This window comes from Fringilla coelebs (assembly GCF_963513975.1).
Source record: "Fringilla coelebs genome assembly, chromosome: 20".
Classification (NCBI taxonomy): domain Eukaryota; kingdom Metazoa; phylum Chordata; class Aves; order Passeriformes; family Fringillidae; genus Fringilla; species Fringilla coelebs.
The window spans coordinates 5,474,331-5,498,966 of record NC_140046.1 but is presented as its reverse complement, the minus strand read 5'-3'; the positions used below and the strand labels follow the sequence as shown (position 1 = coordinate 5,498,966).

The following is a 24,636-nucleotide window of genomic DNA, read 5'->3' as shown; positions in this document are numbered from 1 at the left end:
AGGCCCTTGGGTAGCCCTCACCCACCACCTCCCTGCCGAGCCCCAGTGGGGGAATCAGGATCTCTCCCTTCTCCCAGCCCCTTCCCGGCAGGACCCCCAGCCTCTTCCTGCCCGGGCCACAGGCACACCCTGAACCGTGACCCCATCCCCTCATCCCCTCCGCCCCGCAGGCTCCTGGGGGGCCACGCTGCACTGCTGCTCCCCTGGGACACCCGCTGGGTGAGAAAGGGCCAGGACTGAGAAAAGGCCCCCCCGGAGGTGCCTTTGGGTGGGGTGAGGACGTGAGATGTGCGGAAGAAGGAGCCGAGCGCGCGTCCGGCCCCGGGGAAGCGTGGTGGCGCGGCGTGGCGCGGCGTGGCATGGCGTGGCACGGCGTGGCAGCCCCTCCCTCCCGCCCCGTCCCCGCTGCCCCTGCGTTAAGCGATCTCCTTGATCCTGCGGATGTAGTTGTGGAGCTCCTCGGGGTCCTGCAGCCCCATGTCCTGGCACACCCATTCCAAGTCCTCCTCGTCGGCGATGGGGATGGAGTTGTAGGCCAGCTCGTCCGAGGGCATGGTGGCGAAGGTGGTGAACTTCACCCGCTTCCGTTTGGAGGTGGGCGAGTTGAGCGGGTCCTCGCTCTGGTCCCGCGTGGAGCCCCCCGAGGAGCCGTCCCCGCGCCCGTGCACCTGGCTCTGCACGCTGGTCTGCGAGCTCCCGCTGCTGTGGTGGTCCCCGTGGCAGCAGGTCTGCACGTTTTCCAGCGGGTTCCCCGGGCTCTCGGGCTGCGGGGAGAGGTCATTGTGAGCCCGCAAGGGCTGCCCGTTGCCCAGGAAGACCCAGTGGTGGGAGTGGTCCATGTTGGTCTGGCCCTCGGGTGGGATGCGCTTGTGCCGGTACTTCAGCACAAAGACGATGCAGTTGATGAGGAAGACCAAGATGGCCAGGCAGAAGACGCCCAGCAGGGCGTACATCCCGATCTCCAGGTCCGTCAGCCCTCGCGTCACCTGCACGAAGCCGGTGGGGATGGTGGGGAAGTCCTCGGTGGGGTGAGACGCGCTGGACATCCGGCTGTCCTGGCTCGGGTCCGCTTTCCTGTCCACCTCTGCCCGCAGGGTGGTGCTGGCCCCGGCCTCCCCCAGCCCCGGCCTGCTGGACACGTGGTCGTAGTCGTAGGTGGGGTCCTCCTCGGACCCAAAGTGGACGCGCACGGTGGCCAAGGCCGTGGAGAGGACGCTCTTGCGCTTGGTCTTCTGGCAGCTCTCGCAGATGACCAGCTCCGCCCGCAGCAGCTCCCCCGCGCCCTCGCTCTCCGCCACCACCAAGGGGAACGCCCGGTCCTGGGTCACCGACACCACCTTCTCGTCCAGGCTGCTCACCACCAGGTTGTAGTCCTTGGGGTCGTACAGGGACAGGGGGGCCGTGGTGCCGTCGCTGTAGGAAATCCACAGGCTCAGCAGCGCTTCCTGCGGGACCAACACAGGCACCGGTTGCCCAGCAGGAGGCCAGTCCCACCTGCACTCCTTTGTCCATCCCCCATCCGCCTCTCCGCCCAATCCACCCTTTATCCCTCCATAATCCATCTTGTTCCAACCATTCCCTGTTTTTTCTCCTCGGCCTATTCTTCTTTCCACGTTCCCTGTGCTTGCCCAGGCTCTATCCACATCCCAGATATGGCTACCAGAGCTGGGCCAGGAGCTGTAGAGGATTCCATCCCTCCCCCTTTGTCCCCACAGTTGTGTCCTGGCCCCTGGCTTGGATCACAGGTCTCCATGAAGGTTTCTGGGGTGTTTTGGGGTCACCAGGGTGTCACGAGGACGGTGGGTGCTGTGAGGGCTGATGTGTGGGCAGGATTTGGGAGGAAGGGGCTACACCCCAATTTCCCCCCCAAGCCTGGATGCCTCCCCGGCCTCACCTGCTTGAAGAAGCTCAGGGTTTGCTGCACAGACGTGCGGGCGATGATGGTGTGGCTGTTGCCAGGGCTGGGGTGGAGGGACAGCGAGAGGCTGGAGACCACCTGGGCCTTCAGGTCCGTGATGCTGACCTTCTCCTCCGCCACCGTCACCAGCGTCTCGCCCAGCACCGCCTCCACCAGCGGGGACACCACCTGCAGGGGACAAGGTTCCTGTCACCGCCTGCCAGCCCAGCCAGGCTGGCAGAGGGGGGAAAAGTGGCCAGGGTTACCTTGAAGAGGGTGGTCCCTGGCTCCCGCCCAGCTAGTGTGGAGCTGTCCACCATGTGGGCCACCCGCGGGTCGTCCACACGCATGAAGTCGCTGACCAGGTCGGTGACCTCCACCAGCCAGTCCGGGCCCAGCATGGTGACCACCTGGCCCGTGCCCTCGGCCGCCGTGGTGTGGAACTGGGTGAAGACCTGCAGCGTGGAGTGCTGGTACTGCAGGGCACAGCCCCGGCTCTGCTTCCGCTCATCCTCGTCTTCCTCGTGCTCGCTGTCCCGCACCGACCTGCGGGACGGACAGACGGACGGACGGATGGATGGATGGACGGACGGACAGGGCAGTGGGTGGGAAGCGCTGCCAAGCTCCCCACACCATGGCTCTTTAGTCCCTCCCAGGAAAGGTGGCCAATCAGGGAAAAACAAGATGTCACCAAAAATAATGGCTCCTGGGCAAAAGATGCCTGTTTTCCAAGAGGGGATTTAGCAGGAGATGGTAACAGCAGGGTCACCAGCATCTCTGTCCACTCAGAAATGAGAGGACAAGGTATCTCTGCTTGAGATGGACACCTGGAGGTCTCTAGATCTCAAAAAAGGGGTTTGGAAGCTTGGCTGTTCCCAGTTCCATCTAGGGAACTTTTGCCACTGCCGAGGAGGGATGTTCTCCACCAGCCTCACTGTGAAGTTTATTCCTTCCCCATAACCTGTGTCCATGACCTCTCCTCTTTCCACCCAAGAGCCCCGAGATGCCTCTGTCCCCACCGCCTTTAAAACCTCCTCATGAAATAACTGAGCAAGACAATTAACCCATGACCACCACCTCCACCTCGCCTTCTCCAGGCTGGCCAGTGCAGCTCCTCAGCACCCACCTCCTGTCCGGCAGGATGGGCACCCTCCAGCCCTTGACCTGGCTCAGCCGGGCATCCGAGAGCTCGATGTGCAGGGGCAGTTTGGGCACCCACACCGTCATCTCCAGTGGGGCCGACAGGTGCTCGTAGGTGAAGGTGACCCGGGCGCTCATGGAGCCCCGCGACTCCTTCCCGCTGACGAAGACGTAGTCGCAGCTGCTGGAAACCTGTGGGACCAGAGAGGATGGGAATGGTGCTGTAGGCACGGCAGAGATCCTGGCAGGAGGCTGGAAGAGCAGAACGTCACGCGGCATGAATCCAGTTCATGCCCCTGGAGCAGGGATGCTCCCTCCTCCCGGAGATCCTGCTCAGAGGGAGCACCGAGTGTCCACCATGCATTGTTTCCTGACCCAGATGCTCCTGAGGCACAGATCCACACCCCGTGTCCACCATGCAAAATGTCCCTTCACCCAGGTCCTCCAGCCAGCCCTCCCTCACTCTCACCTCACCAAGAACCTCCACTTGGTGCCTCAGCTTCTCTTTGGCCTCCACACAGAATTGTGCCTGAGTTAGAGGCACCCATGGGTGCTTCACAGAGGTTGCAAATTGCTCAACATGGAAATTTGCCCCAAAATCTCTTCCAGAGGAGGCAGCAAGCACAGACCCATCTCATTCCTGTCCCCACCCCTCCTGCTCACCCCAGAGCAAGATACCTGTGGTTTGAATAAATCCTCCTGAACCTCTTCTAACTCCTCCTCTTTTAATTCCCACTTATTCGAAAGCCATTCATGAAATTTGCTATAAAACAAATCCATCCTGCAGGGGGGTCACTCATTATCACCCACCTGAGCCAGTTAAGGAGCTCAGGGGACACCAGGCCAGCATCTCCCAGGGTTTGAGCTCAGGGAACACCAGGCCAGCATCTCCTAGGGTTTGAGCTCAGCTCACCAGCCAACAGCTCCTTCCCAGCCAGAGCAGCAGAAGACAACCAGAAGGGGACTCAGCCTCTCATCCCTGTCAGGGATTGCATCTGATTTGTTGGATGCTGGGGAAGAGCAGAACCCGTTTGCTCGGCCAGCAGCACTGAGCACCTGAAGAGCACAGAAGAGCTGATTTCCAGCAGTCAGGAATCCCTGGGTTCCCTGATGGCTGATAAAGGGCTGAGGCCAGGCTGCCGTGGAGGTTGCTGACATCCCCGTCTCTTTCCTGCCTATTCCTTGAGCTCCTCTGGGCAACCAGATGCAGGAACTTTGCATTTCTGAGCCCTCAGCAGGGTTTGACTTCCACAACAGCTCCAGGAGGTCAATGCACGGTGTCCATGGTGCCCTGGGGCTGGTGCAGGAGGCAGAGCCCGGGACCTGAGCTCCTGGGGACATCCCTGAGCCCAGGAGAGAAGGGCGATGCAGGAGGGTTTGTTCCTTGTCTTCCTATCAGAGGTACCAGCTCAGCAAGTCTGACAAGACAATCTCATCCATGGCGAGGCAGCGCCTGAATAAAGATGAGCTCCCAGGTGAATCCTGCAGCAGAGGATCTCTGGATATTGTGCCATCTATCACAATAAACACGATGGGCTCCGCTTGCATTACCTCGGCTAATAAACCCCCCGGCACCTCCTTCTGGGCACCACTTGCTCTGCAGTCAGGAGGGGGTTGAAACTATGACAACAAAAAAATCCCTGCACACCAGGCCTGTCCCGAAGATGGAGTGACTGCAGATTAGCTCGGAAATGAAGCTTGTTCGGGGAAACTTCCCGGATTTACGGCGAGGTGTCAGGAACAGAGAGGCTGAGGGCTGCCTGGGCTCCCAGCCAAGGCACCGCTGCCTCTGCTGCCGTGGCCAGGAATTCCCAGCTTGGCACGGGGACAGGCGTGGGATCAAGGGGACACGTGTTCTCCAGGGTCCCCAGGATGGGGAGAGCCACCACGGTCCTGGTGGTGGCTGTGGGTGAGCAGGGTCCCTGAGGATTGGTCCCATTGAGCTCCTGGGCGGTTCTCCAGGGGATGTGGAGCATGGGGTTCTCAGAAGGGTCACACACAGGTGAGGTTGAGCATCTCCCACTCCCTGTGTGACCCTCCACAGCCCACAAGGTCACCACCCATTTTAAAAATAGGGGGTGATTTCCACACTTCCCTGAGTGGTGATGTCCTCCTGTACACCTTTGTCACCACAGAAGGGGATGAGCATGACAACTCCCACTCATGCTCTCCCACCACATCCCTCAGAACCACGTCCACACCAAGCCCAGGACAAATTCCACGTTACACAAGAGAGCAACCACCAGGGAGCCACCCCAGAGTGGGGAGAGGCAGCTCCCCAGCCCGCCCTCACGTTAAATTATTTACAGTAACAGATAGCACATCCCACTCTGTAAGCTGTGATTTATGGAGCAGGTTTAGAGCCCTGACACCGCAATCATACTCCCTGATCTCAGCAGGTAACTGAGAGCTCCCTCGGAAATGAAGCTCCAACACAAACACCAAATAACTCAGCAAGAAATTGCGCAGGGCTCCGGGCGGGATGAGAGCCGGGGCCGGAGGGCTGCTCCCTGCATCACTCATCCCAGCTCCTGGGCATGTGCCTGCTCCCCCCAGGTCTGGGGACAGAGTGCCAATAGATTTATGAGCAGAAAGGCAGCACATTAAACAGTTTAAGTGTCTTGGAGTCCATCCTGAAGTGTATTATTGCTCCAGTGTTTTATCACGCTGGGGAGGACTGGGCTCCATAAATTAGAGCCGGTCCTGTAAATCCCACGGATGTGAGTTTTAGTAAAGAACTTGGGTAAGCACTTTGTGGCACTGGATGTCCCCCATGGAGAGCAAATCCCAGCAGGGACAGAGCTCTGCCATCACCCCTGTGGCAAAGAGAACAAGGGGCTACAGCCCCCTGGAGAATCCAGACCCCTTCCCTGCCTCTGCCCAACCCAGCAGAGCATGGAAAGGGAGAGCTGGCTGGGTGCACGCAGGGAGAGGGGTGGGAGGCGTTCAGGAGAAGGGAATGATGTCTGGGGGCGGATGGATGGATGGAAATGGTGGCAGAGTGACACGGGCAGGTGGGCAGATGGATTTATTCAGGGATGGGAAAATGTATATGGATGAACAGGACTGGTGATGGAAAATTGGAGGGTTTGAGGATCAGGGGCTGCCTCGGGGCTGGGGCAGGGAGACTTTGGCATAGGCCCCATCAGCACCTCTCCCACCTGGATCTTCCCCCTCAGCTCCACTTTTCCCTCCATCATTCCCATCTCAACAGTCCCCTGATCCAATCAGGACATCAATGTCACACCAAGGCCTGGGTGCCAGCCCTGATGGGAGCGTGCAGCTCAGCCCACAGTGACAATATTTCCCCTTATCAGCACTAACTGTTGTGATAATCCACACTTATTGCTGCTGCCTGCTGCCAGTGTGGGAGCATCCCACAGCCTCTCCAGGGACAGTGACAAACTGCCTTGTCCTTCTCCCAACAGACCCCAGGGAGAAGCGTGCACAGACTGGAGCCACCAAGAGCCTGACACTTGGTTTGGGTGAGGTTGTGAGCCACATCAGCTCAGCCACGAGCCCCAGCCCAGGGTTCTGTTGGGGTCAGCACTTTTGGAAGAGCCCCAGCCACTCATGAGGGTCACAAGACCCCCCCCTTCCCCACACCCACCTTGATGATGTCCTCGTTGTTGGACTTGCACTCCACCATGGCCGAGACATCCACGATGACGCCGCTGAGCTCGATGGCAATGACCTTCACGGGAATGGCCACCGTGCGCCCCGTCAGGATGGCTGTGTTGATGATCTCTGTGTCCTGGGGGCGGCATGGAAAGGGCACCATCGTGTTAGGGGACAGAGAAGGACCTGGGTGGGAGGGATGGATGGACAGACGGACGGACGGATGGATGGAGGAATGATGGAGGAATGATGGGTAGAGGCATGATGGGTAGAGGCATGATGGGTAGAGGCATGATGGGTGGATGGATGGACGGAGGGATGAATGGTCGGAGGGATGAATGGTCGGAGGGATGATGGATGGACGGATGGATGATGGATGGACGGATGGATGGATGGATGATGGATGGATGGATGGATGGATGGATGGATGGATGGACGGATGGACGGATGGACGGATGGACGGATGGACGGATGGACGGACGGATGGATGGAGAGGTACTATAGGGCAGGTGGTCCATCCCTCAGGGGTGCCAACCCCTCAAAGCTGGTAACAACTGAGGGCAGGAACCTGCTCACCATGGCCAGGGGCACGATGGCCCTGATGTCCCTCTGGATGACCGTCAGCTCCGTGACCACCTTCTCCAGGTCGGGCGGGGGGTTGCGGCCCCGGTAGTCGATGTGCCACATGATGCGGCGCGTCACTGACTGGCTCGTGAAGTTCTCCATCTCGAAATCCAGCTGCATGATCTCAGACGAGGAGTCCCCATCCCTGGGCAGGGGGACAGGAGGAGGGGACACGGTGAGGTGGCTGTCCCAGGTCCCACAGATGCCCTGGGATAAGCAGCAGGCCATCAGAGTCCCCAGCAGGTGTCCTTGGTGTCCCTGGGCTGCCAAGGGGGACTGGCAGTGGGTGCCACCCAAACCCAGCAGCCCTGACCCCACCTCTGCAGAGGCTGCTCCAATGGGATCCTGCAGATTTCCATGGGAATCTCCCCAGTGGGAGAGAGAAATGTTTTTCACCACCTTCCCCAGGAGGACAATAAAACCTCATCAGCTCTGCCAGGGCTACCGGGTGACATCACAGGGTGGGCGTGTGGCCATGGCCTCGGGGGACAGTGGGTGGCTGCAGGGGCTGGCTGTGTCTCCCTGACTCCATCTTCCCAGCAGTGTGGATGGATTTACTGCTCCTGCCTGGACACTCGTGTCCCACAGGTCAGATCCCGAGTGTCCCACACCCAGAGACCTCAGGAATGACAAACAAGTGTCAACACATGAGCTCAGCCCAAGCTGGTGACTTTACAGGCCTTTCCAAGGGGATCCCATTGGGAAACTGAGTCACAGGAGAGTTTCAAGCCCACACAGCAGGTGGGACAGCACTGAGCTGGGACATGGGACAGGGATGTCCCCAGCCTGGGAGGGAGGATGGGCAGGGGAGAACAGCCCAGGACCATCAGCTCAGCAAACACACACAAATTAATGCCAAGGCTGAGGACAGCAGGATATGGAGCTAAAGGACAGGGTAGATGCCACCTCTGGGGTGTCCCCAAAGCAGAACATCATGGCTTGGACACAACCCCACAGCTGCAGCATAAATTATTCTTACACCTCATCCCTACAATCAAACCTCCCCAGACCTGATCCTGCTCTGCAAATCCTTGGAGTGACGCAGGGTTCAACCCTGCCCCAAGTCAAAATTCACTGCTCCCCAAAAGTTGAACACCCCCAGAGGAAATCCCAGAGCCCCCACAAACCACAGCACTGGTAAAAGCCTCCCAGAGCCAGCGAGGAGGGGAGGAAAAGTGAAATTCCAGTGGGAGGGAAGCCAGGACTGGCTCCAGTTTCATCTCAGTGCAGCAGCAATTGAGAAGGTCCCATCGATCTGGGGATGCAGGGCACAGCTGGGTTTCTCTCTAATCAATATCTAATGAGTGACAGGGAACAGGGAGAGAGGACAGCAAGCAGCTGGAGCTGCTCCAGGCCACGGCAAGCCCTGATCCCTGCTCTCTTCTCCCTCATCCCACAGCAGCTGTGAAGGGCTTTGCAGTGGAGCTAATCCACAGGGGCTGGTGGGGTCTTGCTCTGCCCCAAGGCAGCTCTGGGGTTCAAGAGGAATCACCAAAGGCCACAGGGTTTAAAAAGCAGATTTGGCTGCTCTTCCAATGCCAGGAGTACCAAACCCAGCTGGGAAGAGGCAGGCCCAAAGGCACAGCAGAGCCAGAGGTGGTGTAGCAAAGGAACCCCTCGCTGTGGGGTGCCCCGAGGTGTCCCAGGAGCACTGCCAGGCCCAGCCACCATCCTCTGCCCTCCCCCAGCATCACCTGCTCAGAACAGACAAGAGCCAGGCTGCCATGATTGGGGGAACAATTTAGGATGCAGCTGCAGGGCTGTAAAGCACCCCAAATTGGCCATTCTGACCCCAAAGCTCAGGGCTTGCAGCTCCTCCCTGCGCAGCCAGCACTGCCAAAAGCCCCCAGGGCTCCTGCAAAGCAACTCCTCTGTTTGCACAGCCTGGAGGGCAACACGGCTTGGAGTCATTCATCCTCTCCATTCCGTTAATATTTGATGGAGTTGTTTGTCTAAAAGGTGATTGTAATCACTTTAAATTCCTCCCCCGCCTCTAACCTTTGCAGGCTGATTGGGAGCGGTGCTGGCAGCAGGAGAGGGGGAAGGGGAAAGGGAGAGAGGATCCTGGGGCTGGCAGCTCTGCTCTCTGTGCTGTGGGGTGGCCGTGCACAGGACAGGAGGTTGGTGGCCCTGGGGACACTCCGGGATCAGCCACCAGGCAGTGGCTGCTTTTCCTGCCTGGGGTTAGGGTTACACCTGGGGGTAGCATCTCAGAAACCACCAAGCCCAGAGCTCCAGGCACACTGCAGATGCCAAAGGCATCCCAAAGGGAATGCAAAACTGCCACAGCATGGCTGCTCCCACAGATTTTTCCTTGGAATCAGCCTTAGCCCTAGGCTGCTTTTACTGACACGGGTTAGGGTTAGGGTTTTTAAACCACAAAGCCCAGAGCTCCAGGCACACTGCAGCTGCCAAAGGCATCCCAAGGGGAACACAAAAGTGCCAAGACATGGCTGCCTCCATGGCTTTTTCCTTGGAAACAGCCCTGGTTGGTTTTGGTGCTGGGGGTGCGTTTTGGAAGTGGGGGGATGGGGTGAAAGAAAATCTGCTCTGCTGGCAAGAAATGGGTTCTGCAGGGCTTTGGAGGTCACACCAGGGTAGGCAGAGCTGAGGAGATCTTTTTCCAAGAGACTGGTCCCAGATTTGATCAGTTTTGGGTTGGAAGATAGAGATGTGGGGACATTTCCATGGCAGAGGACAGGAATGTCTTTTTTGAGCACATCCCGTTACTTTAACCCAGCTCCTGGAGACACTTGCGTCCCTTTCTCCAAGGCACAGTGACAGAATCATCACTGCTGCTTTCCAGCCCTTCAGAATCTTTCCTGCTGCTGTTTGTGACCCCATGCCCACCCCCTGCCCTCACATGCCATGTCCTGCCAGTCTCACATCTCCCCTTCAGGCTGAGAACCCTCTGAGGTCTCAACTTGGCTTTGTGGGTCCTTTCTCCTTCTGATCCTTCTCAATTCCATCTCCAGGGGTCTCCTCAGCTGCTCTTTCCCAGAGTCTCAGGAATGTGTGAGCAGGGCAGAACTGCCTGTCTCAGGTGCTGACTCGGATCCTCCTCTCCATCCAGCACTCATCTATCCCTTTAGGGCTCAGATGGGACCTTGCCTTTCACCCCTTCCTTCCCACAGACACCAGGATAGACAGCAAAGAGCTGCTTCTTCTCACAGCATTAAAACCTAATTAAAAAATTAAAATTCTTCCACCCCAGACTAAGGAATCCTCCATAGCTTCACAACTCAGCCCTGAAATCCTCAGTTTCCCCCGCCAGCACCCAGGGAGAGCTGCTCCAGGCCCAATCCCAGCGCTGCCCTGGCATTCCCAGAGGTGCAGCCCTTACCTGGGCCCAGCCCCATCCACCCTGGACACGTCGACGGTGGCAGTGGAGTGTTTGCCACCCGTCAGCAGCTCCGAGCTCACCAGCCACTGCCCGCTCCTGGACTTGGTGCTGAGCAGGTTCACACCTTTCTTGGCCTTCACCCTGCAGAGAGCAAGTCAGGGATGGATCCTCACCCTCAGGCACTCCTGGATCTCCTGGGATACCCTGCCATGGGGGAGTTTTCTCCCTGATCCCTTCAGGCTGTGGGAAGCATCACCCAAGCTGGCGGCAACAGCTCATTCCAGCTCCTCTTTCATGGCATTCTGTCCCTTCAATCACTGCTTCAGCAGGATTTTGGACCCCCAGTGCTGACCCCAGGCATTGGGCACCCCTGGGGTGAAGGACAGGGGAGCCTGGAGCAGCACATCCCCCATTCCAGGGGCTCTGTGCTGGGCCAGAGGCCACAGGGACATTTGCAAGTGCCCTTTCAAGAGGTGTGGCCAGGGCTTGTGTCCCCATCCTTAGGGACACGCAGCCGTGGGGCTCCCCCTGCACACCTGCCCACATTGGGGTCCTCAGCACCTCCTGCCCACCACCCCATTCTGCTCCCACCTGGTTCTGGGGCAGGAGGAGGGGATATGGGGGACCCCCCTCACTCCACAGCAGCCCCAAGGCCGTACCACACCTTGTCCCCAGAGTGGCTGGGAATAAACCCGGAGCTGCTGGCAGGATCCCAGTGCAACTGGCAACACTGGGAGGGCAAAGGCAGCAGTGCAGAGATGTCCTGCATGGACAGCCTTCCCCTCTCCTGCAGGAAGCTCCCGCTCCAAACCCACATTCCAGATATTTCAGACCTGCTCCAGCCTCCAGCAGATCCTACAAACACCACATCCTCCCGCAGCTGCTTTCCACACCCACCCCTGGGCAAAAGCAGCAGGAACAGCCCCAGACCCTCACCTGAGGGTGAAGTGCTCCACCGTGGAGTTGGACATCAGGTAGAGGAGGATGCTCAGCACCTCCCCCGGCTTCAGCGGCTTGTCGGGCAGGCGGATGAAGACGTTCCCATCCAGGCGATGCTCCTGCAGGGCGGGCCCCGGCGGGGGCTGCAGGAGGCTGACGCTGCCGATGCGCAGCAGCGGGTGCTGCGTGGGACCCTCGGTGCGAGCGCCGCCGGCCCCACGGCGAGCGGCCGCGTCCCCCAGGCACTGCCCGGCGCCATCGGGAGCGTGCAGGGTGTAGTACAGCTCGGCCTGCTGGCTCTCCCCCTCCAGGCTCTCGGGGCTCTTCCTCCTGCCCAACGGCACGGCCGAGGGGCCGAACCAGGCGTGGGGCAGCTCGGCCTGCACCAGGCACATGGCCAGGCTGCCCCGCAGGCGGCAGGAGCTCTTGAGCTCGCGGGCGTCGCGGAAGGCGTGGAGCCGCACGCAGGGCAGCCGGTCCGTCACGTCGAAGTCGTCCCAGTCGCGGCCGGCCACGTAGAAGAGCACTTGGACCACGGGCTGGCTGGCCACCAGCCGGGGCTGGACGATGAAGGCGCGCACCTTCCAGTTGACGGTGAGGCGGTCGGGCACCTCCAGGGTGCTGGAGGGCTGCAGGTGCTCCTTGGGCAGCACCAGCCCCGTGCTGAAGGGCCCCAGGGTGACGTTGAGGACGGGCAGCTCCTTGGTCTGGAAGACGACGAAGGGCTCGGAGCGCTGCAGAGGGGCGCTGCCGTTGCCCGCCGGGCTGGCTCCCAGCTCCTTGAGGAAGAAGGCCAGGCGGGTGTTGGACAGGCGGTAGCTGACGGGCAGCAGGATGGCACCAGGGGGCTCGGCGGGCTCGGGGCTGGGGTCTGGGCCCTTGGCGTGGGCTGCAGAGGGGAGGGAGAGTGCTGGTTAGCATGGGCATCCCCTCTGGAACAGCTCCTGAGCAGGGAATGCTGAGCCAGGCAAGAGCGGAGCAAGGAGGAGTTGGAGTTTCAGCCCTCAAACCTCTGAGGAGGGCAGCAAGAGCCTGGCTGGGTTTCTGGGCCACAAACCAAAAAATGCAGAAGATCTCGGGAGCTCGAGCAGGATTGTACCTCCTGACGAGTGGCAGCAGCCTCACCAACGCCACACTCATGGGATGGGGTGTCCAGGGGGTGCTGAAGCCACGTCCAGCCTCCTGTTGTCCCTGGGGAGTCTGAAGCACTGATCACTCACCCCAGCACTGCCTGAACCAGCACAAACCCTTCACTGAAACAGCTCCCTTCCTTCATCCCAGCTCCATCCCTGCTGCCCAAGGCACAGATGCTGAGTTTTCTCCAGAGGCTCATGACCAAAAGTTACATCCAGGTTAATTTTTGGCTGACAGATCCCACCATGTATTCATTATTATCATCAAGGCTTTCCTTCTGCTTCCAGCTCCTAGATCATCCAGGGAAGGTGGCTAAATCAGCCCTCAGATCTGCTCTGTCCCCACACCTGCCTTAAGGGTGGCATCACAGCCAGTCTGTCACCTGTCACCCACCCAGGGATGTCACCCACATTCTGCTGTCCCCGTGTGATAAACCTGTCCCAGACCGAATTATCCAAGACCTGGTGGAAAGGTAACACAGATTATGTTGGTGCCACTTTGTGCAAACCCCAGCAGCTCCCAGGACCCTTCAAAACTCCCCTTTTGTCCTTCATTTTGATCAATTTTGCCTTAAAAAAAACAAGTCCAGGGCTTGCAGAGCAGGGAGCCCCTGCCAGCCGAGGGGCAGAGCTGTCCGAACCCCTGGGAAGGATCTGGTTACAGCGCTGCAGGCAGAGGGAAAACCCATGGAAATCTTCCTGGGAAAGGCGGCCGGCGCCCGGCACGCGTTGTGCTGGCAGCTGCGGGAGCCTGGAAGACATCTCAAGGTCTTTGCCTTCTCCAGCGGCTGCCAGGAATTCCCAGGAGGGCTGGATCCCCCCCGCTCCCCTCGGCTCTCCGCCAGCCCCCCGCATCCCCCGTTCCCGGCGCTGATTGCAGCCGCTCCCAAGCGGCTCCCGAGCAGCAGAGCCCAAATTACCGGTGTCAAACGGCGAGGAAAGGTGTGGATGTGACGGCTCCGCTCCCGGCAATCACTCAGTCCCCCTTCCCCACAGGCGCTTTGGGGCGTGCCAGCACCCGGAGGATTTTTCCAGCCCTAAAAAGTGGCCCCAGCCGCTTTCCTGGGGGCTCAGGGGATGCAGGAACCCCCGGCCCAGCCGGGGAGGTCTCTGCTGCAGGGCACAGGGGAGTTGAGCAGCTTAGAGGGCTCATAAAAGGATTAGCACTGGATACGGGACATGCAGAATCCGCATCCCGGGATGGAAGCTGTCCCGGAGCCAGGCAGAGAATTCCCCGGGGCTGTGGGAATGCTGGGGACGCGCTGCCACAGCTCCAGCCCCTGCCACCCCATCCCACTTGCTGTGCCCGTTTTCCCATCTCCCGGAGAGCCAGGAGCTGCAGGAGAGGTGCTAAAGCCTGGGAAGCACCCATGGGTGCCCCTCTGCTCAGTGACACCGGCACTGAGGGGCTTCCCACCCTCGTGATTCATGGGAGTTGTTTTCTGCTGGGAAAGGTGAAGGTTTGCATCCTCCTGCCACCCCCAACAAGTGGAAAAGGGGATTTTTTTTTTCCAAGGCATGAGATTATTTGAGGCAAAGGATCCAGCAGCTGGAGCGACATGAGCTGTACCCCCTTGGGTACAGGGAAAGGGGCTTTGCTCAACCCACACTGAAACAGCGTCAGATTCCAGCCCTTCAAAACCCCCGGGGTTCACAGCAGGATCGGGACATTTCACAGGGAAAATCACCTAAATCCCACCCCACTCCCTGCCCAGCACAGCTCCAGGCAGAACCCAGCCTTGAGGTGCTGCAGAATTCCTGGTGTCACCCTTGAGCAGGGGACAGGAGAGGCTCTGGGCCACCCTGGTGAGCACCCAGTGCCTGCAGTGAGGGGCACCCTCTGTCACCCACCCTCTGTCACAGGGTTTGGGTGCCATTGGGCCCCTCCAGCACCCAGCTCCTCCCTTCCTCCCTCCCTCCGTGGGGATTCTCTGCTGGATAATGCAGTAGGACGAGGAAAGCGCCTCCCAAACTCGTTTTTGTGCCACCACGGGGACACGCAGGGTGGCCCTGTCACCGAGCCCAGCGCCCCGGCCGTGCCAGCTGGGGCAGGGACGGGGACAGGGCCAGGCCGGGCTGGAGATTAATGGCATGGCCATGATTAGTTGAGCGCCGGCGGATTGGCGGCACCCAGGGAAGCGATTTCCTTCCCAGACAAAATGCATTTAAATGATGCTCTAATCTGTAGCCGGGAGGGGACGGGAGCGGCGCCTCCGTTCCCTGGCCCTAAACTAATCCTGCCAGGACCGGGTCTAACCCAGGCTGGAATTACAGGCGCAGGAGGGAAGGAGAAGGGAGGCAGGAGGTGCGTGGGGCTGTGGGTGCGGGAAAGGGGGAATTGGGATAAATAAAGCAGGAGGGAGAATAAGGGATGGACGGGGGTCACAAACGGCTGGACAGCAAGAGAACAGCTCCAGGGTGGGGGAAAAGGAAGGGAGGGAGGGACCCAGCAACTCAAGAGACGGAAGAAGGGTGCCTGGAAGGAGACAGGAAGGATGGACAGACAGCACAGCTCAGGAGACTGCAGTCCCCACACCGCTGTCCCCTGCCCTGCTTCCTTGTCACCCTCAGCAGGGGAGGTGGCCTCACGTCCCCCTCTGGCCGGGTCTGGGGGACAGAAGGGTTAAGCCCTGCTGGCTGGCTCTGCTCTGCAGCCCTGCTGCCGCTGTGGTGAGCGGGATTTGCAGCACCTGACCTGCATTCCGGGTTTATTGGGCCGGCACTGAGGGGCCCATATGGCCCTTCCACCCCGGCAGCTCAGCACGGCCAGCCAGAGCACAGCTCTCCGTGCCTGGCCACATCCCCACTGGCCCGGGGCTTCCCGAGCCCCCCGAGCTGAGGAGCCACCCCCAGCCCCACGGTGGGACGGGGTGGGTCTCCCGTGTGTCCCCTCGGGAAGCCGGGGTGACCTGCCCAGATGTAAACACACAACTGGTGACCCCTTTGAGGAGCCCCACATCTGCCCCACCAGATGTGCCCCAGACACGGGGCCAGATGGCCCGAGCTGCTCTGCCCGCCCGGGAGGGCACATGGGGACAGTGGCAGCGCCCTCCAGCCCTGCCTTAAATCCCAGACCTGGAAAAAACAGCACCAAAAGCCCCTGCACATCCTCCCAACATCGGGCAGGTGGATGCACCATGAAAATTAATTCATCCTCGTGTTTTGCCAGTCCTGGGGAAGAGCTCAGAGCAAACCCAAACTCCTGCAGGGGATGGGAGGTGACAGCACCACGTGAGGTGGCAAAGCCACCCCAGCAGAACCTGGTTGGGCTTTTAGGGAAAATCCAGAATGACATCATCATCATCATGGCCAGCCTGGTGGAGAGGAGGATGGACAGACTGGATGGAGCCACCAGCTCAACCACCTTCCCCTCCTGCCCTGAATCCCCAGAAAATGGGGCACAGGCAGAGCCTCTCCATCCTGCTGCCTCCATCCCTGCTCTTCTAGGGCTGGAGACCCTCCTCCTCCTCCTCCTCCTCTTGTTCCCCTGCTCCAGAACCAGCAGCTTAGCCCAGCCCAGCTGTCGGCCCTCGGGATCACTGCAGCCACGCTCCAGGGGGGAATCTTGATCCTGGCTTATCCCCTGGGCCACAGCGGGGGCTCCCGGGGCTATATCCCCACTTATGGGGGGAAAGCACGCAGGGAAAGCCCTGGAGAGGAGGGAGGGGAGGCTTGAGGTCAGCCCAGGAGGGTTCAAAGCTCGCTGGATATTCACAGGTGGCACCGGGGGCTCGATGGATGAACGCAGCTCCAAGGAATGTGTGGGACTCCAGCCCCAGCTCTCACAGCTCCTGCCAGGTTCCCATGCTGGTCCCAGCTGGAACAAGGCAGGAGAGATGTCCCTAAAGCAGTGACTTGGGCTGCCATAGTGACAAAGCCACCCCAAATGCCCAGGGAGGGATGGAGGGGATGGATGGGGGAGCTCCACCCCAGCTCAGGGTTCTTGTGGAGGGGTTTTGGTGCCCCCCACCAGTCCCCAGGACCACCAGTGCTCCTTATCCCCAGCTCCAGTGCCATTCCAAGGTGACAATTTTGGCCCTGAGCAGGGTGATGATGGCAGGACACACCCAGAGGAGTCAATGGGGTGATGGATCCCCCCAAAACCCTGACACCCTAAAGCTCCTACAGAGGACACCCAGCCTGGCTATTCCCCACGGGACACCAGCATGGACCTCTCACTTCCCTTTGCTTGCACCCCATCCCCCTGAGCATCCTGTGGATCCCAGACCCAGCCCCAAAATCTGCTGGTTCAGGCTTTGCCCCCCCATCCATCAGGACCAAGCACGAAGGGAAAACGGGGGTGGCAGCAACCCCAAATACCTGGGATGTGCCACATCTGGAGCTTCTAGAGATGCCCCACACCTGGAGCTCCCACAGCTGGATGTTCCCACAGCTGGAGGTGGTCCCAGGGAAGGGTCAGGCTCAGCTATCTCCCTACATCTCCTGGGAATCCCTTCCCTCCTCAGCCCACAGCACCAACCCTGCCACCCCACACTCCCACCCCAGTGGGGTCAGCACCTGAAACACCCTAAAAACCAACAAAAAGGGAGAAAAGAATCCTCCAGGCCTCCACTCAAAACTCAGCCAGGCCCAACACGTGCCTCTCTCCACTCCACACTCCCAGGGTAAAAAAAAAGAGCCAGGAATTAAATTCAAACCAAAAGCAGAAAATACACAGAGACCCCTCATGGAAACCTCCAAAGCATTCCCTGCAGGCAGAGCCTTGGAAATTGGTTTTGGTGACATAAATGACAACAAGCTCCCCCTTCCCCCTGATGCATCCAGAGCCTCCATCTCCAGTCCCAGCTAATTGGAACTCAATTAAGTGAATAATTGTTACAAATGTGGAATCACCTTCCCCCGGCGCGCGGCGGGGAGAGCGTGGGAAGAGCAGGATGCAGGGATGCTCCTGGAACTGCCCAGGAGCCATGGCAGGGATGAGCTGGGAATTCCCATGGCTCTGAGGCTAAACTGCTTCCCAAAATCAGCCTGGGGTAGGAATTGAGTGGGAGCTGGATGGGATGTGGAGTTCTGGGAGCAGCTGGAGTGGGTCCTCTAACACAGGGTTGTGCCTGGTGGGCTTTTCTTGTAGCTCCCTGAGAATTCTCCCTCTACCAGAAGTCCAAGCTGGCTTTTCCATCAGCAGGAGCAATAAAATCCAGTAACAGTGGTGGGACATATCCTGGGCTTTTTTTTTTGGGGGGGGAGAAGCAGCATGGAGCAGAAGGGAACCATTCCAGCAGTGCCGAGGGCTGTGCTTCCCCCAGGAAATTAATAAAAGGGAATAAACAAAACAGGGAAGAAAAAACCAACAAACCAGAGACCTAAAGAAATAAATAAATATGGCCTAAATGGGATGTGCTGTGCAGAGGCACAGGCTGCCATAAATTCCTGGAGCCAGCAAGGCTTTTACACAGCAGCTACTTTAGAGCAATTTCCACAAATCACGCAAGGGACAGGCTGGGGGACAGGGAGGAGAAGGCCTTTCCAGAGGAGGAAGGAAAAAGAAGGAATTAATTAAAAAGGGGGGGATAAAAAAAGGACAGGGAAGTGGCTGATTATGAATGTCCAAAAAGGAATGGGAGGGGAGATACCCTGGGATAAACAGGGCAGCCCCAGAATGTTCTGTGGGGCTGCTGGGCTGGGGGAGCCCCACGCTGGGAGCAGCCCAGGTGCCTTCTCCTAAAAACCACCCTGGGCAGCCAGAAATGGGAATCAGGGACAGGGACAGCAGCTCTCAAGGGACAAACCCCCAACAGCCCAGTGTGGGGACAGAGGCAATGCAGGGACACCCCCAAGGCCACGTGCCCTGCTCGGATCACCCCATCCCCTCTCCATCCCTGCCAGCAGGGCCAGGAGCAGGAACATCCCCCAGCACCCTCTGAGCACTGAATTTGTCCCCAGGCTGCCCTCCCCAGCCCTCCAGGCTGTGCCCAGCAACACCTTCCAGAAGGATTCTGTGCCAGCTCATTCCTTTCCCTCTGGTGGCGCGTGGTGGAGCCAGGTTTAATTCCAGAGGATTTCCCAAGGGAAATCCAGCCCAGATATCAGGTTTGGGGTCCAACATCAGCCCCAAAAAGCAGAGCTGGGAGCTGGTACCAGCTGAATCACAGCTGGAATTCATCCCCTCCCCTGGCTCCAGGAGAGGAGCTGATCCCGCAGCCACACCGAGCTGGCAGCGGCAGGGATTGCATTTCCAACCTGATTTATCCTCCAGAGCAAAACCACAGCTTCTCCTTAAAGGAAAAAATAAATGAAAAATTAATTCATCCTCATGTTTTGCCAGTCCTGGGGAAGAGCTCAGAGCAAACCCAAACTCCTGCAGGGGACGGGAGGTGACAGCACCACGTGAGGTGGCAAAGCCACCCCAGCAGCACCTGCTTGGGCTTTGAGGGAAAATCCAGAATGACAAATATTATCCAGGTGGGGGGAAAATGCTCACCAGAAGGTGACAGTGGCTTCAGAAGACTGAATTGGCCTTGCTGGTGGTGTCCTCCCCAAGACCAGGGCAGAGGTGAGGGGGGATGAGGGACATGGGACAGGCCAGGAGCAGCAACAGGTCAGGGAGTAGATCAAGGAAAAGGGAGAGGCACATCCTGAGGAACACCCTCTGCATGCCAGCCCCGGGGTGCTGGTGGCACAGGTGACAGCCCCAAAATCCCCCAGCCCAGCTGGTGCCTCCCCAGGGTGGGGAACGGCTGGGCCACCCCCAAACGTGGCTGGAGCAGCCCAGAGCTCCCAAATTCCACTCAGGGGAGCTCCAGCATCCTTTTCCCTGGGGAATGAGCAGCAGGACTGCCTCACTCCACCCCACTGAACCATTTCTCCTTCTGCCACCACCACCTCCAGGGGAGATCTCATCCCCAGAGCCACCCCTGGTGTCCCCAACCCCATCCCAGCGTGTCCCACCCTGGGAGCAGCCACTTCCCTGCCTGCTGCCCAGGGGGCAGCTCGTTAGCAGAGCCACGTATTTAATGATAAAAGATTCTGATTAGATGAGCAAGAGTGACCTTTTCCAGATGGATGGGACGCTCCTGTGGTGGCAGTGACAGGCGCCACGCGGGAGGGGACACCCAGCAGCTCCCACACACCCAACATTATTTTGGCCAGGCAATGCAGGAGCTAAAAAAAAAATAAATCAGGTTGTGCTGTCTAAGCAGCCCTTCCCTCGCCCACCATCCCCCAGGGTGATGCCACATCCCCCTGACTCCTTCCACAAGAGGCTCTGGAGCTGGGAAGTGCTGATGGAAAGTTGGGGATGCTCTGCAGGGATGCTCAGTTTTCCCTTTTTTTGGTCTTTTTTAGGATGCAGAGGAGCTGGGAGAGGGATCTCAGCAGCTGGAGTGGTTCAAATAGTAGCACTTCAAAAAAAAAAAATTCTCAAGGAAATAGCCAGGTTTCCAAAAATTCCTGAGCAATCCCCAGGCAGGGGGAGCTGCCACCCCATCCCCTGCCTCAGTTACCCCCAAAAGGACAGGTCTGGATAAGGACCAAACCCTGTAGCTGGTGCTCCCCAAAATCGTTGCTCAAAGGATCTCCCTCAGCCTTTTCCCTTCCCTCAAAAACACCAAGAGGGCAAAAGGGGGAGAAGAAAAGACAATTTCCCAGGGGGGTACCCAACCTCACATCCCTAAATCCCAGCATTGGGCTGGAATTTCAGGTATTGGGGGAGCTGGAGCAGGTTTTGGGGTCATACAGGGGCACTCCAGAGCCAAAATCCAAAAGGAATATCCTTGCACATCCCCCTTTTCTTTGGCACCAAAGGTAAAACTTAACCCAGTTCAGAGGCCGGGTCCTCCCCCTCACCCACCTGCCAAAAATCCCAATCCCACTGCCCTTCCCCGCTCCTGGGAACGCTCAGCTGCTCCGAGCCCATTCCAAAAGCCGGCCTGGAGGCTGCAAACCCCGGGAGGGGGTCCCGGGGCACATTCCCGGTGTTCCCTGAGCACAGGCGGGTGCAGGTTCCCGGTTTCCCGGCAAGTTATGGCACATCTCCACCTGCTGGTGTGAAAACCCCGGAGCTGGAGCCGCTCACAGGGACCGGCACGGGGCTTGGGGTGTGTCCCCCGCAGGGTTTGGGGTGTCCGGGCTGGAGCCCCCGGCAGGGATGGAGCCCCTGGAGCACCATCCTCCTCCTCCTCCTCCAGGATCCCCCTGGCCGGGGGTGTGCAGGCAGCCAGGGATGGGATGCACAGCCCAGCAGTGGGATGGGATGGGATGTGGGATCCAGCACAGGACCCCAAAGATCACCCCAGAGCAGAGCCTCCAGGCTCCTCTGGGAGCAGGGAAACTGAGGCACGCTGCAGGGAGCTGAGGGAGGATGCAGAGTCCAGGTTCAACCCTACAGACAGCTGAAATCAGCCCATAAACCCATCAATCCCCCGTGCTGCATCCCAGCAGGTCCCAACACAACTGCACCCAGCAGACACCACCAGCATCCATTCTCCACATGTCCATCTGTCCATCCTGGGGCCATCCCACCCCGGAGATGCCAAAAAAAAGCCCCCAAAATTCCCATTTCTGGAAGCAGCTGCTCCGGGGCCTCGGCCAAGCAGCTCCCGGGGAGCGCAGCAGGAGCGAGGCTGGCACGGAGGGCTGCTCTTAAATAAAAAACAAGGGCAAAAAAGGGAAAAAGGGAAGGAAATCCTGCAAGCAGGAGAGGCAGGCACTGCTTCACCACGGGCTGACCCCGCCGCCAGCCCGAGCCGTTCGGAAGGAGCGCCGGAGAATCAGGAGCTCCCGGCCGCTTTTTCCGCCTCCCTCCGAGACCTTTATTTGTCCACGAAAGGCCAGAGAGGGCAGCTGAGCGTCCTGGAAGGGGAATAAAAACTCCTGGCTGAGGTTTCCCTTCCCGTGGGCACGGGCAGCACGGCCAGCCCTGGCACAGACCCTCACCCACCTCCCGGTGGCACCGGGGACCCCCCAGTGATGGGGACATCGCATCCCCCAGCCCCGGGGACACATCCAGGCCTGGGCCTGCAGGTTTGTGGGGTCCCAGCAGCAATGGGGGTTCAGAAACCTCCAGGAGGGGATGGGGAGCAGGGGGCACGTCCAGCCCCTGCAGCAGAGGCCGCTCCCCATGGATCACACTCCCACAGGGATGCTTCCCACAGCCCAGCCAGACAGCTGGATCTGATCCAGGGAGATGGGGCAGGGGGAGATCCTGCTTCCCTCCAGGCTGCCAGACCCCTGAGCTGGTGCTCCCAACGAGCTGTGCCAGCAAAGCCTGCCCAGGGAACACCCCAGGAACAGCCCGGGGTGTGAACAGGGAGCTCTGCCACCCCTGAGGATGCTACCGAAAGTTGTGGCTCCACAGCCCTGGAGCATCCCTGCTCCTCCACTGGGCTCTGAATTTCCAGGGTGGAAAACCCCTTCCAGCCCCCATCAATGCTCCCAGTATCCCCCTCCTCATAATTTCACCCATCCTCAAGCTCCTCCAAGACCCTCGGGTGCTGCAGCTGCCGGGAGAGCCCTGCCTGAGCCCCCAAAGTGCCTTGGCCGTGGGCTGCTGGTGTGACACAGAGCCAGGCACGGTCCAGGGATCCCTGCAGCTCCTGGAGGGGTGACTTGGGCCAGACAGTGTCCCCAGGACACCCCAAGCCCGAGGCCAGAGCCAGGTGCCCCCCAGACTGCAAACAGCCCCCGCTCTCTGCTCGGCCAGGCCGGGGGAAGCGGCTTCAGCCGGGGCTCGATTTTAAATGGAAAGCATCCCCAGAAATCAATCCTGGAAGCCAGCCCCATGTCCCTCGGGGCGTGTGACCCCTCGCTGGCCCGTCACAGCCCCCAGCAGCAGGTGCTGTCACCGGGGCAGGCCGGGATGTCACCGCAGCCCGGCGGTGGCACGGCGACGCTCGGGATGCGACCCAGAGCGAGGGGGTGCAGGGCCCCCAAACCCCACGGGTGGGAGAAGGAGGGAGGGGGATGCCAGGGGCTGCACCCCCACCCCAAAACGCTGCCACCCGGGCAGAGCTTGCCCAGCAACTCGGCGCAGAGCGGGGAAGTGTCTGGGTGGGGGTCAGGGGGATCAGCGAGTGGATAATAGCGGATAAACCCCTGATCCTGCCGCTAAAGCAGCTCTGCATTAAGGAGACAAGATTCGGGGGGGGTCAGGGGACACCCCTTCGCCTGGTGTGTCCCCCTGCCACCCTGCTGGCAGCCCAGGCTCAGCCCAGCCCGCTGCCAGGGCTCACAAGCACAAGCTGTCATTTTATTAAGCCAGGAATAAACTCTAATCTTCACCCGTTTGGCTTTGGGGGGGCACGGAGGGAGCCAGGGAGGGGGTGCCCGTGGGAGGGGGGACCCAGAGGGGCCGGGGGTGCCCCGGGGTGGGGGGGCAGATGGTGCAAAGCCCCGTATTGCAGGCATGTATAATATAGAGATGTATTTGTAAATATTGTGTGTCCCCCCCCATCTCCTCCGGTGCCAGCACTTACCGGGGAGCAGCAGGGAGCAGAGGCAGCAGAGCAGCGCGGCCGGTCCGGGCAGCATCTTCTCCAGAGAGGCCATTGCAAGGTGGGGGACAGCCAGAAAAAGCGGGGGGGAAAAAAAAAACCCGAGGCACCCCAGCGGCGAAAAAAAAAAAAAATTAAAAAATAATAATAATAATAAAAGGAATCCAAACCAAGCACCGAAAAAACCCGCAGAAATCCCCCTAAATCCAACCACGTGCGAGCCGGGAGCAGCAGCCAACGGCGGAATTTGGGGAGGGGGGGGGGGAACCGGGTCAGGTTAGGGGGGGCTCGGCTTTGCCCCCCCCAGCTCAGCGAGCAGAGCGCCCCATCTCCGGTCCCCCACCCCTCCCCAGCCCGCACCCCAAAGCTGCCGCAACCCCCCCCAGTGCCTGCAGGGCGGCCGGGGGAGCGCCCAGCCGGCGGGGGAGGGTCCCCCTCCTCTTCCTCCTCCTCCTCTTCCTCCTCAGGAGCCGCGAGCGGGGGGAGCGGAGCACGTGGAACCCCCTCCCGGAGGCAAAAGCAGCCCCGATGTGCCGATGGAGGATGATGCTGCAGGGTGCGGGTCGCCAGCCCCCCCCCTGCACGAGAAGGAAAATCAGAATTCCAAGCGCTGTTCTTCCAAAGGGGGGAAAAAAAATAATTGGGGGGGGGTGGGTGGGGGAAGCAAAAAAAAAAAAAAAAAGGCGGAATTAACGCGCTCCCCCCGAGGAAAAAGATAAACAGGCCAAAAAAAAAAAAAAAAACCAACCAAAAAACAAGAAAACAAGAAGAACGTAACACAAAAACCACAACCCAGAGCCGGGTGAATAATTAATCCCAGGCAGATGCGATTAATCGGCGGCAGGAGCAGCTCGGCGGCGGAGTCCCCGCATCCGAAGGCAAAGTTTGGGGGGGTGGGGGGACACCCCGGGGCTCAGCGCCGGCAGCGGGGGGACCCCGCCAGGAGCGGTCCAAGGAGGGGGTCCCCGCCTCCCCCGCGTCAGAGACGGGGTACCCCCCCCTCTGCTGGCAGGTGGGGGCGGACAGGGGGTGCCGGGGGCTCGGGCAGTTGAGGGGGGCTCTGCCGCGGCCCCCCCCGCCTGTGCCGGGCCGGGCTGGGCGCTCCGGTGCCCGCTCGCCCGGCCCGAGCCGCATCGGGCTCCGCTGGGTGCCAGAGAGCGGCAGGGGGAGGCGCCTTCCTCCTCCTCCTCCTCCTCCTCCTCCTCCACTCCCTCCTCCTCTTCCCTCTCCTCGCAGCCCCCACCTCCCGCTCCCCGAGCGCCCCTGGGGGTGCCCGGCCCTGCCACGGGGTGCTGAAAATTGGGGGGTTCCGACCCCTCCTGGGCAAGGGGAGTGCGGGGAGGAGCAGCCGGGCTTGGCCACTTGTGGCCACCCTGGCGGCCCCTGTGCCACACCTGCAGCGTGTCCCCCCCTGTGCCACACCTGCAGCGTGTGTCCCCTCCCCTGTGCCACACCTGCAGCGTGTGTCCCCCCTCCTGTGCCACACCTGCA

The 24,636-nt window shown here is 59.9% G+C and overlaps 1 protein-coding gene across 1 annotated transcript; it reads right to left on the bottom strand.

Annotated features, from left to right (window-relative positions):
- Positions 1–416: 416 nt before the first annotated feature.
- On the bottom strand, positions 417–23,339 carry TMEM132E (transmembrane protein 132E; the record flags this gene model as incomplete). Its single annotated transcript, XM_084219346.1, has 9 exons — positions 23,128–23,339; positions 11,559–12,450; positions 10,623–10,763; positions 7,232–7,424; positions 6,648–6,791; positions 3,024–3,229; positions 2,164–2,443; positions 1,895–2,086; positions 417–1,445 (listed from the first exon to the last, which is right to left on the bottom strand). The coding sequence occupies exons 1-9, from the start codon at positions 23,198–23,200 to the stop codon at positions 417–419; spliced, it is 3,150 nt and encodes a 1,049-aa protein (XP_084075472.1). The 5' UTR covers positions 23,201–23,339.
- Between the last annotated feature and the right edge of the window lie 1,297 nt (positions 23,340–24,636).